Raw genomic sequence first — 14,699 nt, forward strand, 5'->3', positions numbered from 1 at the left:
TTTTATGCTTGTGGAAATTCTCTCATTTCAATGCAGTTCTGAACGCAGCCATCTGTCCTTAACAGATAGGCTTGTGCAGAAGTATTTCAGGAGTCTTGGAGGAAAGACTCGTCTTAAGTATGCTGTAAATGTGCTTCAATATATGCCACAAGAGCCCCCTCTGAATTTACTAAGACTGTATATTACTAAAGAAATTAGCTGTGCTGAAGGTGGTGGGCCAGAATCTTAATTCTCCTCCGTGTTTTCTTTCTATGACTATATCATTGAAGGTGTGTGAGCGGCAGGGGAAATGCCTTCTGGTGCTGTGTTGACCCCTAAGCATGATGGCAGAGTGGCACACATGAAGTAGCCACTGGCAGAATGAGGGGGACCTTTCAGCATCACTTCCCAGCAGGGCTTGATCTGCTCTGAAGAGATGAGTTGTGGCAGCAGTACTATCTGTATAATGGGGAGAGTATTGCTAACTCAGTCAGGGATTATTCAACATTACTAAAATAATAATGGAGAGAAAGTGCAACTGCCTTCCTTGTGTGTCTCTCCCTATTGAGAATGAGGGTAGAGAAGGCTCTCTCAGCATCACATTTACAGGGCTGCTGCTGACCTAAAGCTTTAATAATTCACACTGCCTCCTCACAAAGGGGTCCTGACTTTGAATAGATCTAGTATTTTATTGTTTTGTTTGGTTTAGTTTTTTTCAGGCATATTTTCTGAAGATTTTGAAAACTTGTTTTTAAAAAAAAATTGGATGTATTTATTTGTCTCTTGCCATTCTGTGAGGAAATGTATTCCTTCTGCTTGCAAGCAATTGTAACATATATGACACTTCAGAAAAACAACAAATGTCTTTGAGAAAGCTTTGCTTGGAAATGATCCAAAGTCCCCCGGTACATTAGCGCACTCACCCACTCCTGGTTGGCAGTGTGAAGTTGTCATGAGGACTGTAACTGTTAAATGGAAAAGGAAGCTGCAGACTGAAGAATTAGAAGGAAATCTTTGTTATCTACAAAAAAAAAAAAAAAAAAAAAAAAAAAAAAAAAAGTCATACTGCAAGGGCCATGAAGAATAGGAGTCAGTGCCAAATGCAGTGTAACCCAGTGAAGTGTTTCTCAATATCACAGTAGGTGAGGAAATTGTTCTCCTAAGCCTTACACTTCTTCCTAATTTACAGTTCACCTTATTACCATGGTTGTCTTTTGCAATCAGTGAACCATATGCCTGGTGAGGTAGAAGCTGCCCTGCACAATTGCTATCTGTAGCTGTTTATAGGTGGCACAGATGCAGCGAGAGGTAGTAAGTATTTCTGCATGGGTTAAACTGTAAACACGTGGGAGGGAGCCAAATGAATAGGGTATAAAAGCTTCCAATCTTGTAGATACACAAATATGTACTTTTCTTCTTTTTTTTTTCCTTTTTTTTTTTTTTTTTTTTTCTCAAATGAGTATCATTTACTCAACAGTATCTAATGGCTCCTTCGAGAACATTACTATTATGTCAAGGCACCTACTTAGTGTATTTTTAGTTTGTGACTCACTGACCCGCTGCAGGGGCACCAATAAGTGGGGTGGGAGAGGAGCTGGGAGGGGCCCTTCCCACAGGATTCACTGCACCTCCCTTATCCACGCTGGAGAGCTTCACAGGGAAAACAAGCCCTGCACACCCAGCACTTCCAGCTGTTGATAATAAAGAGGGTAAAGTGTGTGGGTTTCTTTTACTGTTATTACACATTTCTAGACTTAATGCTGTTTACTTTTGTATGCTCTAAGACTGAGGGTTTTTAGAGGGGATCATTTTATGAGTGAGGTGATTGCTGTGCATGCATGAGGCATGCTAAGAACTTCCGTGCTCTATGAAGGTTTCAGGAAGGCAGGGATGGCAATAAATTAGCACACCAAGGAAAAGCCTCAGATTCTTGTCTGTCTAATCTGGCTCTACTGTCTACTGTCCCTCCATATCAGAACACCTGAATGCTATTATTAATGCACAATTTCTTAGCATTGTATGCTTCTCTTACCAGCACTGTAACTCTCTTATTTAACCTCAGCTGTGATATTTGAACACATCTGTTGTAATTTTCTTACTAGGCACATATGCATACATGCAGATGTACATTAAGTGCACTAAGGCACTTCTTTCTTCCACTTTGGAGAAGAAAGAATTCCTTTGGAGATATCTGTGGAATTAACAGTGATACGATCTTAAAATCTATATTTCTGCTTGCAATATAGCCCAACATATTCTCTCATCTAAAGCAAGCTTCATTTAACACAATATGTATGCCCAGGACACCCATTAAGCCTATGGGGTGTATGAGGAGCCTGGACTAAAGGGTGGGTGTTGTGTTCCAAAAAACCCACCAGTTCCTGAAAGAGTTGCTTAACTTGCAGAAGTACAGCAAGCTCAATGTCAAGAGTTTGTTCTTGGAATAGCTTCCATCTACAGAGAGGAGACCTGAGAGGTTTAGTTTCACAGAATCACAGAATTGCAGGGGTTGGAAAGGACCTCAGTTGATCAAGTCCAACTCCTGTCAAAGAAGGTTCCCTATAACAGGTCACTCAGGTAGGCATCCAGGTGGGTCTTGAATATCTCCATAGGAGACTCCACAACCTTTCTGGTCAACCTGTTTCAGTTCTCCATCACCCTCACTGTAAAGAAGTTCTTCCATATGTTAGTACAGAACTTTCTGTGTTCAAGTTTTAGGCCATTACTCCTAGCTCTATCACTACACACCACCAAGAAGAGCATGGCCTCATCTGTTTGCCTCCCATCTCCCTTCAGATATTTCTAAATATTTATCAGACCCCCTCTCTGTCTTCTTTTCCCCCCAAAAAAAAATTTACTCAAATTGAGCTGTACAGCCAGTATGCCCCCTGGGTAGTCTGTCAGAGGATGGGCTGAAGCTGGTGTTGCTGGGGCTGGCAACACAGTAGGAGTTCCACAGGCATCATGGACACAACTGCTCTTGCTGGTTGTTTTGCTTTGGTCACTCTCACATGAGGTAGCCTTGCTGGGCTGGAGTAACTCCAGTGTAACAAGGATGCCAACACATACAACCATGTGAAAGTTGACGTGTTGTCTGACAGTTACCAATTCTAGATGAAAAATAGCACTTTGGATGGTCTATTTGTAAGGTGGTTCACTTCAGTGATATGTTTTCCAGAACAGCTGTGGGTTATAGCTTCAAAATATTTGGCTTTTAAATTGTTCCTGTACAGTTTATTTCTAGCATGACACAACTATTTGCACAACCTTGCCATGAACCAGTATAGGGAACTTGTCTAACTTCAGAACAAAAATTTAAAATCCCTTTATTTTTGAAAGGTGTTTTTTCAAAGATAGATCAGCTCTTTGACATGGCTTCCAGCATGGCCCTGTGTCTTACCTGCAGCAGGAGCCAACAACAGCAGGGAGAAATGTCCCCTGCCAGTGGGGCTGAAGGCTCGCTTCTCCGAAGCCCCATCATCCCTGACACAACACAGAGAATGCCAGTGCATGATGGAAATACAGACATAAGTGTACAAAAGCCAAAGTGTGCAGCGCGGTACAATGAGAATTTTTGTGGTTAGAAGACACATTTGATGTCCCTCTGCCTTTAAGATTTCTGTGGTGCTGTGCACAGATCCAAGTGTGGTTTGACTCCTTGTCACAACTGTTGTTATCTAGTACTACAGGAATAGTGAGAGAGTAAAGACAGATGAGCTAAACTTGTAAAATTAATGTTTAAAAATGGCAGCACAAACACTTTAAACCAGGAGTTTAGGAAACTCAGCTTATGTGTTTTAGTTTTATAGGCTTATATAATTTCCTTTAACTTTCTTTAGTATTTCCCAGCACCTCTTAGCAAACATAAATTATCCAAAGAAGGAATTTCTTTCTTCTTGAGTTCCATGTCTGGGCATGACCTTTCACAGTGAGTCCTTGGTTCCTGGCCTGGTTCACGTGTACTACCACAATATAAATAATAAATCTGCTATGAAACCTTTGACCACTTCATGCTTGAATGAATTGAAAACATGCCTCAATCTTTTTTAAGTGCTCCACTATCCAGGGAGCAGACATTCTATTTTCTCTGTTTAAAAAGACTTTTCTCTTATTGGGTGGTATGGCAATGAAACATGAAGTAAGTGAGCAGTTATTAATAATATTAATTTATTAATACTATTAATTCTTCTCTCTCCCCAGATCTCAGGAAGACTTTTGAGCAGGAGCCCCTGGGGAAAGAAGTGTCCCTGGAGCAAGAGGTCCTGCTCCAGTGCCGTCCTCCTGAAGGCATTCCAGTAGCTGAGGTGAGCAGCAGTGGTGTTTTGCCCCAGCAACTTGTACTTGGATATCCTAACTGAGAACTGATCTGTGGCTAATGGAGCAGGGAATAAGGGCTTAGCATGATGAATGGGTGTCAATGGAGAGCTGGCTGCCTGCTGCTGGTAGATAAGATTGATCGGGAGCTGATTAATGACTTTGGAGGCAATTACGATGTCTTGCTGGGCAGAGCTACAGGTGATGTGGTTTCAGGGTTTTTTTTTTTCCTTTTCAAAAATCCTAGTTATGTCTGACGTCCAAACAACATATAAGTGGTGGGGCATGCTGATACCAGCCTATTATCCTTCCCTTCCCTGTTAAAAGAAATGCCATTTCAGTTTTTGAGAGAGGCACCTTCTCAGCACACCAAGACATTTTAATTTTTGTTTGCCAGGTTTCATTTCCATCACACATTTGTGCACACACTTGAGTACGTACCAGGGTAGCTAGCTGGGTGCACAAGAATGTACTGTAGTTTAGGTGAAGCAGCATTTGGTGGAGGCAAGTAGGGGATGCATCTGCATAAGTATTTATCTTCATGGGCTTATCTGTTTTTATGATATTTTTGTTGTTGTTTTGATTTGTAGTGGTTGTGGGTTTTTTTGTTCATTTGTGATTTTTTTGCTGACATTTTAGTAGTAGAGAGTGGATAGCCTTCCACCCACTTGGCAGGAGGGAACTTTCTCTTCACCATAATCTGTGCCCACCAGCCACAGCAGGTATCCCTGCCTACATGCAGCTGTGGTTTCAGCCAAAAATGGCTCCGGACTTGTTGTTTATGGGAGGGGGGGCCCTGAGTCACAGGGTGGCTCCGAAGTCCTAAGTCTGCTGTTGATGTTCAGTGAAATATTCATACTGTTAATGATGGTGATTCCCCTATCCGAATTCTCTTCAGTCTCCTGCTGCCACACAGAGAGGGAACTGTTGCCAGTTTGCATTGAGATAAGTTAGACTGTCATGGCTAAGTAGCAAAGTGGTTGTCCCTCAGCATTGATGACTGATTTCTCAGGAGACCGAGCTTAAAATGTTACCTCCTTATCTTATACAAGGTTTAATCAGGCTTAATTATTTTTTTGTAGAAAGGTGCCCACAAACATCTGACAGAACAATTAGCGTAGGAGATTTCTCCTGCTTCCTTTTTCCTTTGGCTGTTTTCTTCTTTTTTATGCCCAAAACTGTACAGAGCATTTAGGTCTGCTGAGACAGCTTGATGATGGCTATAATATTAGTCAGTTGGCTTTCCCCAAGAACATTTTAGTAACTTTTTAATTTATTTTAATTTATTTTTTTCTTCTATTTTTTATGCATCTTTACATCAAGTCAGTATTCTCTCATGCCTTGACAAGTATTTGGAATAGGATAGGTAGTTCTGGAGGTATAGATACTACCAGAGAACTCCGTTAACTGAAACAGATTAGTTGTGACGAGTGGTTTATTTGAGCATGATGTTACAAGTACCTCTGAAATTTCAGCAATCAGCCCAGCTATTCCCATGGAAATGTCTGTAAAATCCCAGTCAGGTGGCTAGGCCTGGAATAGCATAATTTAACATGACTTGTGGAAGGGGAGCTCTCTCTGCTTTTATAAACATTCTGCATCAGCCATTAGCACTTGTAATTGCTATTCTTAAGTCAGATTATACCTGTCCTCCTTACACTGAGCTACTGTAAAGGCAAAAAAAAAATAAAAATAAAATAAATCAAAGATGCCTGAGTAGCCTTGTCTGCTTCCTGATACTAGGAAGTGAGCTCTGAAAAGATCCTCTGTGAGTTGCTCTCATAATAATTGCACTTATTGCTGCCTACTTGTATCCCGGCTCACTCTGTCAGCAGCAGAGACTCATGACACTACATTGGCTCCTAATCTTATTTGTACTATGGTCAGGGCAGACACCAATTAACACTCGGCAGCCTCAGAAACCGTATACTCGTCATCTGACATTGAAAAGAACTGTTCTAGATGTTGTATTTTTTTCTCTCTTCTGACTTTTGAAGTCAGGGGGAGATCAAACACCCAGATTGGACAGCCGCCTAATACAGACTCTTTGTAGATTCTTTCCAACACTATTAAAAGTACAAAGACCTGAACACTAATGAATATGAATACCTTAATGTGACACTTTATTACAGCCACTTGGTGAAGCTGGTAAGATAAATTTAAAAAAATACCAAGATGAAAGGTAACTTGGTAGGTTGAAGGATTACATGATTATTTTAATTTAGAGATGAATTAATTCTATGTTTATGACTTCCTTTATTTGTTCAGAGGATTTTCTGATAGAATAGTACAGGTAACTATGAAAGCAATTGGTGTAAGGCAGGCAGCAAACCAAGGCCTTTTGCACAATGAGTGGTTTGATTTCAAGTACAGTAGGTCTCTTAGTATTTTGAAGTAGTGGGAATAACCATACTTAGGGATAAATACTTTTCTCTTTTTTGTTGCTAGCATATTTATTCTTGTAATTCTCAGCATATATAATTGCAATTAATTGCATTGATCTCTTGCAGATCAGTGCAGGAGCAGATATTATTATTGTTGAAAAGCTGAACAACATAGCAGCATTCAGCTGTTCCATGGGGCAAGAAGGACAAAGGTCAAGACGGGCAGCAAAGCTTTTAGAACAGCACTTACCAGCCCCTCAGCCCCTGCTAGGACATGACGAGCATTAGAGTAGACTCAGATCACAGCCACTGAAATGAAACTTCAAGTTCCACTTAGAAGAAAAATAGAAGAAGGCTTGTTAAAATACACCAGTCTCATGGCCTAAGGTCAAATCAAAGTAGAGGTCAAATCAAAGCACATCTCGCTTGTTCATTTGGGATGAAGTAAGAAGTAGACATTTTGCTTGGTCACTAGAAAAATCAGATCAACTGCTCTGTGTCCATATACCTCTGTCCAACATCTGTAAGTCCCATCCTAGCATTATAGCCAACACCAAGCTGAACCAGCCTACAGGCTCTGAAAAACCTGAGGAAATGTTTTGCCTTTTCCTGTGTGTGGCCCATATGAATACACACTGAGGTTTCTGCACAGAGCTGGGGAGTAAAGGGGCAAATTCACATGCTCCTGCCAAAAAGAAAAGAGAGGAGAGGAGAGGAGAGGAGAGGAGAGGAGAGGAGAGGAGAGGAGAGGAGAGGAGAGGAGAGGAGAGGAGAGGAGAGGAGAGGAGAGGAGAGGAGAGGAGAGGAGAGGAGAGGAGAGGAGAGGAGGGGAGAGGAGGGGAGAGGAGGGGAGAGGAGGGGAGAGGAGGGGAGAGGAGGGGAGAGGAGGGGAGAGGAGGGGAGAGGAGGGGAGAGGAGGGGAGAGGAGGGGAGAGGAGGGGAGAGGAGGGGAGAGGAGGGGAGAGGAGGGGAGAGGAGGGGAGAGGAGGGGAGAGGAGGGGAGAGGAGGGGAGAGGAGGGGAGAGGAGGGGAGAGGAGGGGAGAGGAGGGGAGAGGAGGGGAGAGGAGGGGAGAGGAGGGGAGAGGAGGGGAAAACTAAAAAAAAAAGCAAAACTGCCCCACCTCTATGCTTCTTCGACCTGTGCTTTGCCTTGGTGGGAAAGAATGGGACAAGACAGTGAGATAAACAGTCTTGTCTGCTTATCATCAAAAATTGCTGCTTTTACATTTCAGGCAGCTCCAGCCTCCTGGTCTCATCCCAAATAACCACTTCTGCTTTGCTCTGTTCTAAACATGCATTTTTTCAAGCTTAATCTGAGAAGCCAAGAAGGATCCCATTCTGCTGCACTCCAACACTAATGGCAGAACTATTAGCAATTAATTCCCTAAGTCATTTAATATGTTCTTTTGAAAAATGCCAGCATCATATTGCACATGATAAAATATAGTTCGAGACGGAGTCACATCAAATTAGGTCACTGAAATAGGATATAGATCAAAGCATCAATGAGATGTAAGATTGGTTAATATGCCATAAGCTGCTAGATGAACTTTTGCATAGAAATGCGTGATTTGCTGCACCTTCAACAAGGGGATAATTGCTACTTTAATTATAATTGAAGTGTTTCACAGAGAAGTTTAACTGGAGACGAGGGTGCAGTGCACAGTTTAGTGACTCAGCTGAGTTTAAAACATGACGTGGTATTCAAGTCTTCAATCAGGAGTTAGTGCAAGGGGCAAAATGTCCCTCTGTAAAAAGGCAGAACAAGGTCTTTTACCAAGTCAAGATGACTGTTACCAACAATTGATTCTACTCCTGCTGCACAGGAAAAAGAATCTGGAAGCTAGGTGTTTCTGCAAGTAGGCAGCATCAGGTAGCTGCTCTATCTAACTGATTATTAATAACTGCTGTTTGCTTTGTTTCCTGAGAACTGCTCATGCTTTGCTGCAGTTATCCTTTAAGTTGAAGTTCATGTGTATGCATTTCCATGGAGGTGAGCATTATAGAGACAGTGTTCATATTCATAGCCTGACAGTGAACTTTAAGAGAAGGGAGAGAAGCAGTTTGTAGGCACTAATACTAATCAGCTGGGAAATGGCACTATCCCTTGCAGTACTTTGCACTGCATAGCAGATTTACCCAGATCTTCAAGGGTGGGTGAGAGATTCATATCCATGTTTCAGTGTAGAAGATACGGCAGCCTGATACCCAGTTCTTACCTTGTCTGTTGTGAAGCAGGGAAGAAGCAGGGAGATGAATAATCTCTTTGATATAAAGGAACCCTACCTTCTCACTGCTGGTCCATTCATTTTGCCCTGGAGAGCCATTGCATACAGTGTAGCAGTGCAGGACTGTCCTTCTAATGTACAGGATAAAGCTTCCCATAATTGCTACTGTGTGGTCTTGTACATTCCCACTCCTTCTTCACCCCAATCTATTGGTGGGTAGCACTATTCTGAGAAGCAAGAATTAACTTACAGCCTCTTCCTTGAGAACAGGCTTGCATGTTGGTCTTGTGCTTAACTAGAAAATACTCTCACTATGAGGTTGTATATTTGTTTGTTTATATTTACCTTAGATATATATTTGGAAGATACAGTGTAGGGGACAGTTTTTAGCACATTTTTTGTGAGGCAGATGAGCCTCACAAAACATTCTGAATTCTCCCCTTAGAGAAGGTAGCTCCACATCCTGGAGAGACTATTATGCATGCCTACAAGACATACAAGTCCTACTTTGACACCAACAGATTTTAGCTCCTTTCAGCAAACAGACTTCATAGTGCCAGATGTGCAAGTGTTACCTCTGGTAGAGGCTTGCAGAGCTTGAGTATTTTGAGTACTGAGCATTCACAGTCACCCAGCAATGACAGTTGCCTAGGTCAGTTCTTGTGGCAGTATCTTCTTCAAACTTACTGTTCACGTTAAGCATGAAGAATGATAATGGCTCTGCATTTTAATAGAGCTGTTTTCAAAATTTGCTTTGCTATCACTCATGACTCATTTGATCAAATTTTGCTGAGTTTTGCTCAGTAATTTCCAGGTGCTTCTAGAGCTGATGGTCTCCTATCACTGACGTGTGCAACCTGGACAGAACACTTAATATCTTTAAAATCAATTGGAGAAATTGTCCATATGGCAACTTCAGGGAGGACAGAAAGAGAGCTGTCCTCAAGGAATGCCCTTATCCCCAACATCCTTTTCCCTTGTTGAATATAATGATCCAGAAATGCCTATAATTCCATCAACCTGTCCAGCTGCCCATATCTAGTGTATTCAAAGAACCACAGTCTTCACATAAGTTGCCTATTTAAAGCTGTTTCCCAACTTTGGGAATTGTGGACCCAGGCTATGCATATGGTGTCAGAAATACCAACCAATACGTATGAGTTGTGAGTCCTCTGTCCCAAAACCCTCTTTGCAGCAAGAAGTCTCCTGGGGGCTGCAAGGCGGCCAACACCATCATTTGCAGATAATGATGCCATGATCTTTATTTGAATTTGCAGCCCTGTGAAAGAAAGTTTTCCATCTGCAATTATGTGAACCAAGCAGCCCACTAAAGCCTTGGAACTTTCCTTGTTGAAGCTTTGCTTCCCCATTGTGCACAAAGCGAAGCTGTAATAGGGCCAGAGACATCCAGCAGCTGTACATACACTCTGTATAGATTTTAGTGTTCAAGCAGCAAGCGAGATATATGTGCAATTAAGGAAGCGTTTCCACAGCAGGAACACAAATTCCCCTTATTGGCAGCAGAAGCAAAAAACAACTGAACAAAATGTCACTGCAGTTTGCATTTGCTGTCTCATTCTCAGTATGTGTTCTGCAGTCTCTCATGGCTGTAATCTCAGCCTCTTTGGAAAGAATTTTTTGTAACCTTGAACCAACTAGCATGCGAAGTACAGCATCCTCTTGTTCCTGGGATGAAAGCATACATCTGAGAGCAAGTCCAAAAATCAAGTAACATTCTTCAAAGAGCCACTCAGATCTCAATATACCTGAAATAGCTGTTGTCTCAATAGCCTGTATGAAAACTGCTAGTTTCCTCTGTCTCACTTGGGCACCTTGCATTGTGTCCAAATCAGTGCTTAGCTTCAGAAATATTTTATTGGTCCAGCGACATATACAGAACATAACCTGGAACACTGTTGTGGTTGGGAGATGAGATTGAATGTGATCCTGCTGTTTTGAAAGCCATGGGGAAGACAGGTTCACAATCATTTGCGTTCTGGGATCCTCACTCATCTTTTATTGAGGCAACTCTCTCACTACTCCCAGCTGCTTGCAGCTTGTTTGTTCTGTCAGAATGTGCCTGGAGATTTTACCTATGCCTAGAGGGGCAGAAGATGTATTCCTGATGTTGGCAGATGCTCCATGCTCTGAAGATGGGCCTGGGGCAGGCTGTTGCAGGGTAGTGAAGGTTCTAGGGCTTGCACCCTGCTGGATTTTCTTGAGATCACTAGAGGTATAAAGAACAACTGGGGGAGCCCACATCCCTTTTGCATTCTTTATTTCTCTTAGAGCAGCTGTGCTTCTGCTCTACCAGCTTCTAAAACAGTCACGCATACAAAAGTGTGCCAAGAGATTTAAGTATCTGATAATGTTAGTAACTTGGCATGGCTAAATTTGTGTCAGCAATTAGCTTCTGTAATAGGTTATCCAGCATATGTAATCACTTGTGTGATTTACATCCTCTGTGCTAATTTAGCCTGCACAGGAGCCTGGCCAGGCTTTGCATGCTGTTGGATCTGCCTAAACTGTGTTATTTCAGGCTGCAGAAGCATCCTGCAGTGGGACAGGGCTGCCCTTAGCCCCCAGGTACCACCATCCCACTGGCCGCAGGCTCTCTGCTCTTGCCGATGGTCTCACTTCTTATGTCGAGTGGCATGTGGCAGGTTCCCTCTGTTAATTAGAACAAATGTGCCAATTATGTTAATGTATCTCCCGATACCAATCAGTGAATAATTAGAGTCAACACATCTGTCTCTCGCCAGGGAGCAGGATGGCAGCACAGACATTACAAGGTACGCTGCTCTGAATTACAGTCACATTGGATTGTACGTCCTCAGCTGCTCACAGGGACAGTTGAATCTTATAGCAGGCTGGGAGGTGCCTTCTGAGCACCTGCAGGGACTGTGAGTTCATCTGCTGCGCTCACTCCTCTGCTTACAGACATCTAACAGGTAAAATTACCTGAGCTGGGAAACTGGAAATAGAGATAGGAATTTCATTCTGGCTTTGTTCAGGAGGGATTATGTTTATGAAAGTTGTGTGAGTGTTATTATTTTCCATAGCTGGTATCTCCAGGAGGGAACACTTAAACAGCCGTCATGGCAATATTGCAGCAGATTGAATGTTTGCTATTATGATTAAGGAAAACTTATGGTCAGGCTTGTTCTATACCTATGCACAGCTATCCATGCATTTATGAGTATCATTTGGAGGGATATGTCTGGTCTAATTGAATAGGCAGATCTAGATCATGGAATCATAGAATGGTTTGAGTTGGAAGGGACCTTTAATATTATCTAGATCCAGCCCCCCTGCTATAGGCAGGGACACCTCCCACTAGACCAGTTTGTTCAAAACCTCATCCATCCTGGCCTTGAATGCTTCCAGGGAGAGGGCATCTACGACCTCACTGGGCAACCTGTTCCAGTGTCTTACCTCCCTCACAGTAAAGAATTTCTTCCTGATATTTAGTCTAAATGTACCCTCCTACAGTTTAAAACCATTTCCCCTTGTCCTGCTGCTACATGCCCTTAATAAAAGTCCCCCTCCAACTTTCCTGTAGTCTCTCTTCAGGTACTGGAGTTATCTGTTAATGAATCTTTGTGACTATAGCCAGGAAATACATACTCTGAATATCTAGGAAAAGAAAGTATCTCCTCTACAAATGTCTTCTCCAGAAAAGACATTGAAAAACAAAGTCACAAGGGCTTGGTTTAGCCTGACCCTGAAGATGGACATCTTGTGGATCTCAGAATGGCCATGGGCATCTCGCTTCATCTCTGCCTGCTTGCCTGTTGTGCCTGCAGCACAAAGTGAGAGGGCTACATCCTGGGGAATAACATGGCATCACAAGAGAGTGTTGCTTTTAATTGCAGAAATAACAGTTTGTGCACTTGTCATTCACAAATCACAGTCTCGCTCCACTTTGCTCTCTTTTGTGTTTGACACCCAATCAGTTTATATGTACATGAAAACAGTCTTGCTCCCCCTAGATCTGCTTATCTCCCAGTTTGAACCTGCCTCTTCTCAGGAGTGCAGAGTGCTGCAGTCAGTGGATGAGTAGCTTTAGAAAAAAAAATAAAATAGGCCATTAGAAACTGAAAATATATACTAACAGAATTCTTACTTACACATTGTAATGTGCTTTAATTAGTTAACATTTGTACAAGGACTGAAGGAGAAAACACAAGAGCTAATTACTGCAGGAGCAGTGTGCTCTTTTCCGTGTTGCTCTTTATACCAATGGCTAAAATGTGGAAGGAAAAAGCATCCCTTCTCTTATCTCACACGTTCTCTCCTTAGTTCCTCCCTTCAGATTTTGTGGTACTTTGCTATGTGAACAGACTCGTGACATCATTAAAACCCAGGTATCAACAGAAGAATAAGTTGGATTATGTTCAAGATGTACCTAGTAAAAGAGATGAGATTTAGACATGCACACACAGCACCAATATACTGGCAAAGCAGATTTTTAGAAGAAAAAATAAATCCTGTAGTTCTGAAAGCTTAATGTTTTATTGTTAGCAAATTCTGTAAGCCATTAGGTGAAGAGGATCTTTTTCCCAGATGATTTGACAAAGAGCTAGAGGCAGTAAACTGAATTATGTAGAGCCTCTCTTTTTTCTGATATTGGCAACTTTTATTTTCATATCCTCTCCAGTTTTCTTGCAGGGATGAAAGGGAATTTAATGCTTATAGCTTTAATTTTGTCTAATCAGCTGAGACTCAGACTGAATATGCATGTGTGTGCTTTTGTGGAGAAAGAGAGAGTGTTGCAGAGTGATGGTATTTATCAAGTACAGAGCTCTTGGCGAGGAAGGTTGGTGCACGTACTTGCATAGCTATGCCAGGAAAACTGGTGACTGAGCGACAGACCATGTTACAAGTCTAGTCCTGTCCTCACTGATGTCTCAATTTTCTCAATGTGCAGATCACAGAAACAGTAGTGGTGGATCTGATGGTGGTGGGGTACACAGCTCTGGTACTGTGTGTAGCATCTTTTAGAGTCCAAACACTCCATCCCAGAAATAGAGTAGAACTGAAAATACAGAAAGAAGCTTGATTTGTGTGAAAGATGGGGGTTAAGTAGCAAATTTCTGCAGAAGAGGTGAGCTGCTGGCTGTTGTTTCAATCTGGGCTGCATGCAGACTTAACCTGCATGTGGGGAAGGAGCCAGAGATTGCCACTGACTGAACAAGAGTCTTCCCATCTTGATTATACTTGATGGCCCTTGGGATTCAGGAAAAGAAGAACAATTTCAATCATCCTGGCAAGCAAAACCAGGTTATGACCAAGAGTTTGTGTCTTCCATGGCAGATAAAATATGAATGCTGCAGTGATAGAAACACAGCTTCCAAAGATTTATGTCCTTTTATTTCTCTCCAATTCCTATCAATTTCTGCAGGACTTTTAACATCACTGATTTTTGGCTGGTTTCGGAATACGTGGCCATCGAGCAGTGTATCAAAGTGGAGTTTGAGAGAGCAGACTTTGGCAGATAGCACCTCTTGGGCCCAGCAGGCTGATTGTGTTTATGTTTTTCTTCCTTTCATTAACTCTGGACACAAGCTGAAATGATCCAGTGACACGAAGGCCCTGCTTTGATCCATCCAGGTCCCCAGTCCCTTCCTTCAGAGCACACTCAGTTCAAAGGAAAACAAGCTACTAGTTTTTCAGCCAAATTACATAAGGGTGGCTCACAGCAGTCAGCTGGGATATAATAGGGTGTTTCTTTGGGAACACAATAAAAAGAACATTGTCTGGATTAAAAATCACATATAAAAATATTTTTCT

General features: G+C 42.2%; 1 protein-coding gene across 2 annotated transcripts in view; it reads left to right on the forward strand.

Moving 5' to 3' along the window:
* Positions 1-14,699, forward strand: part of UNC5C (unc-5 netrin receptor C) — a 238,359-nt gene that overhangs the window by 177,219 nt on the left and 46,441 nt on the right. For both annotated transcript variants that reach the window (XM_072334831.1, XM_072334832.1), the window contains exon 4: positions 4,180-4,283. In XM_072334831.1, coding sequence (XP_072190932.1) covers positions 4,180-4,283 — 104 coding nt within the window. The remainder of the gene's footprint in view (positions 1-4,179; positions 4,284-14,699) is intronic.

The sequence above is a fragment of the Excalfactoria chinensis genome, chromosome 4, assembly GCF_039878825.1.
Source record: "Excalfactoria chinensis isolate bCotChi1 chromosome 4, bCotChi1.hap2, whole genome shotgun sequence".
Lineage (NCBI taxonomy): Eukaryota > Metazoa > Chordata > Aves > Galliformes > Phasianidae > Excalfactoria > Excalfactoria chinensis.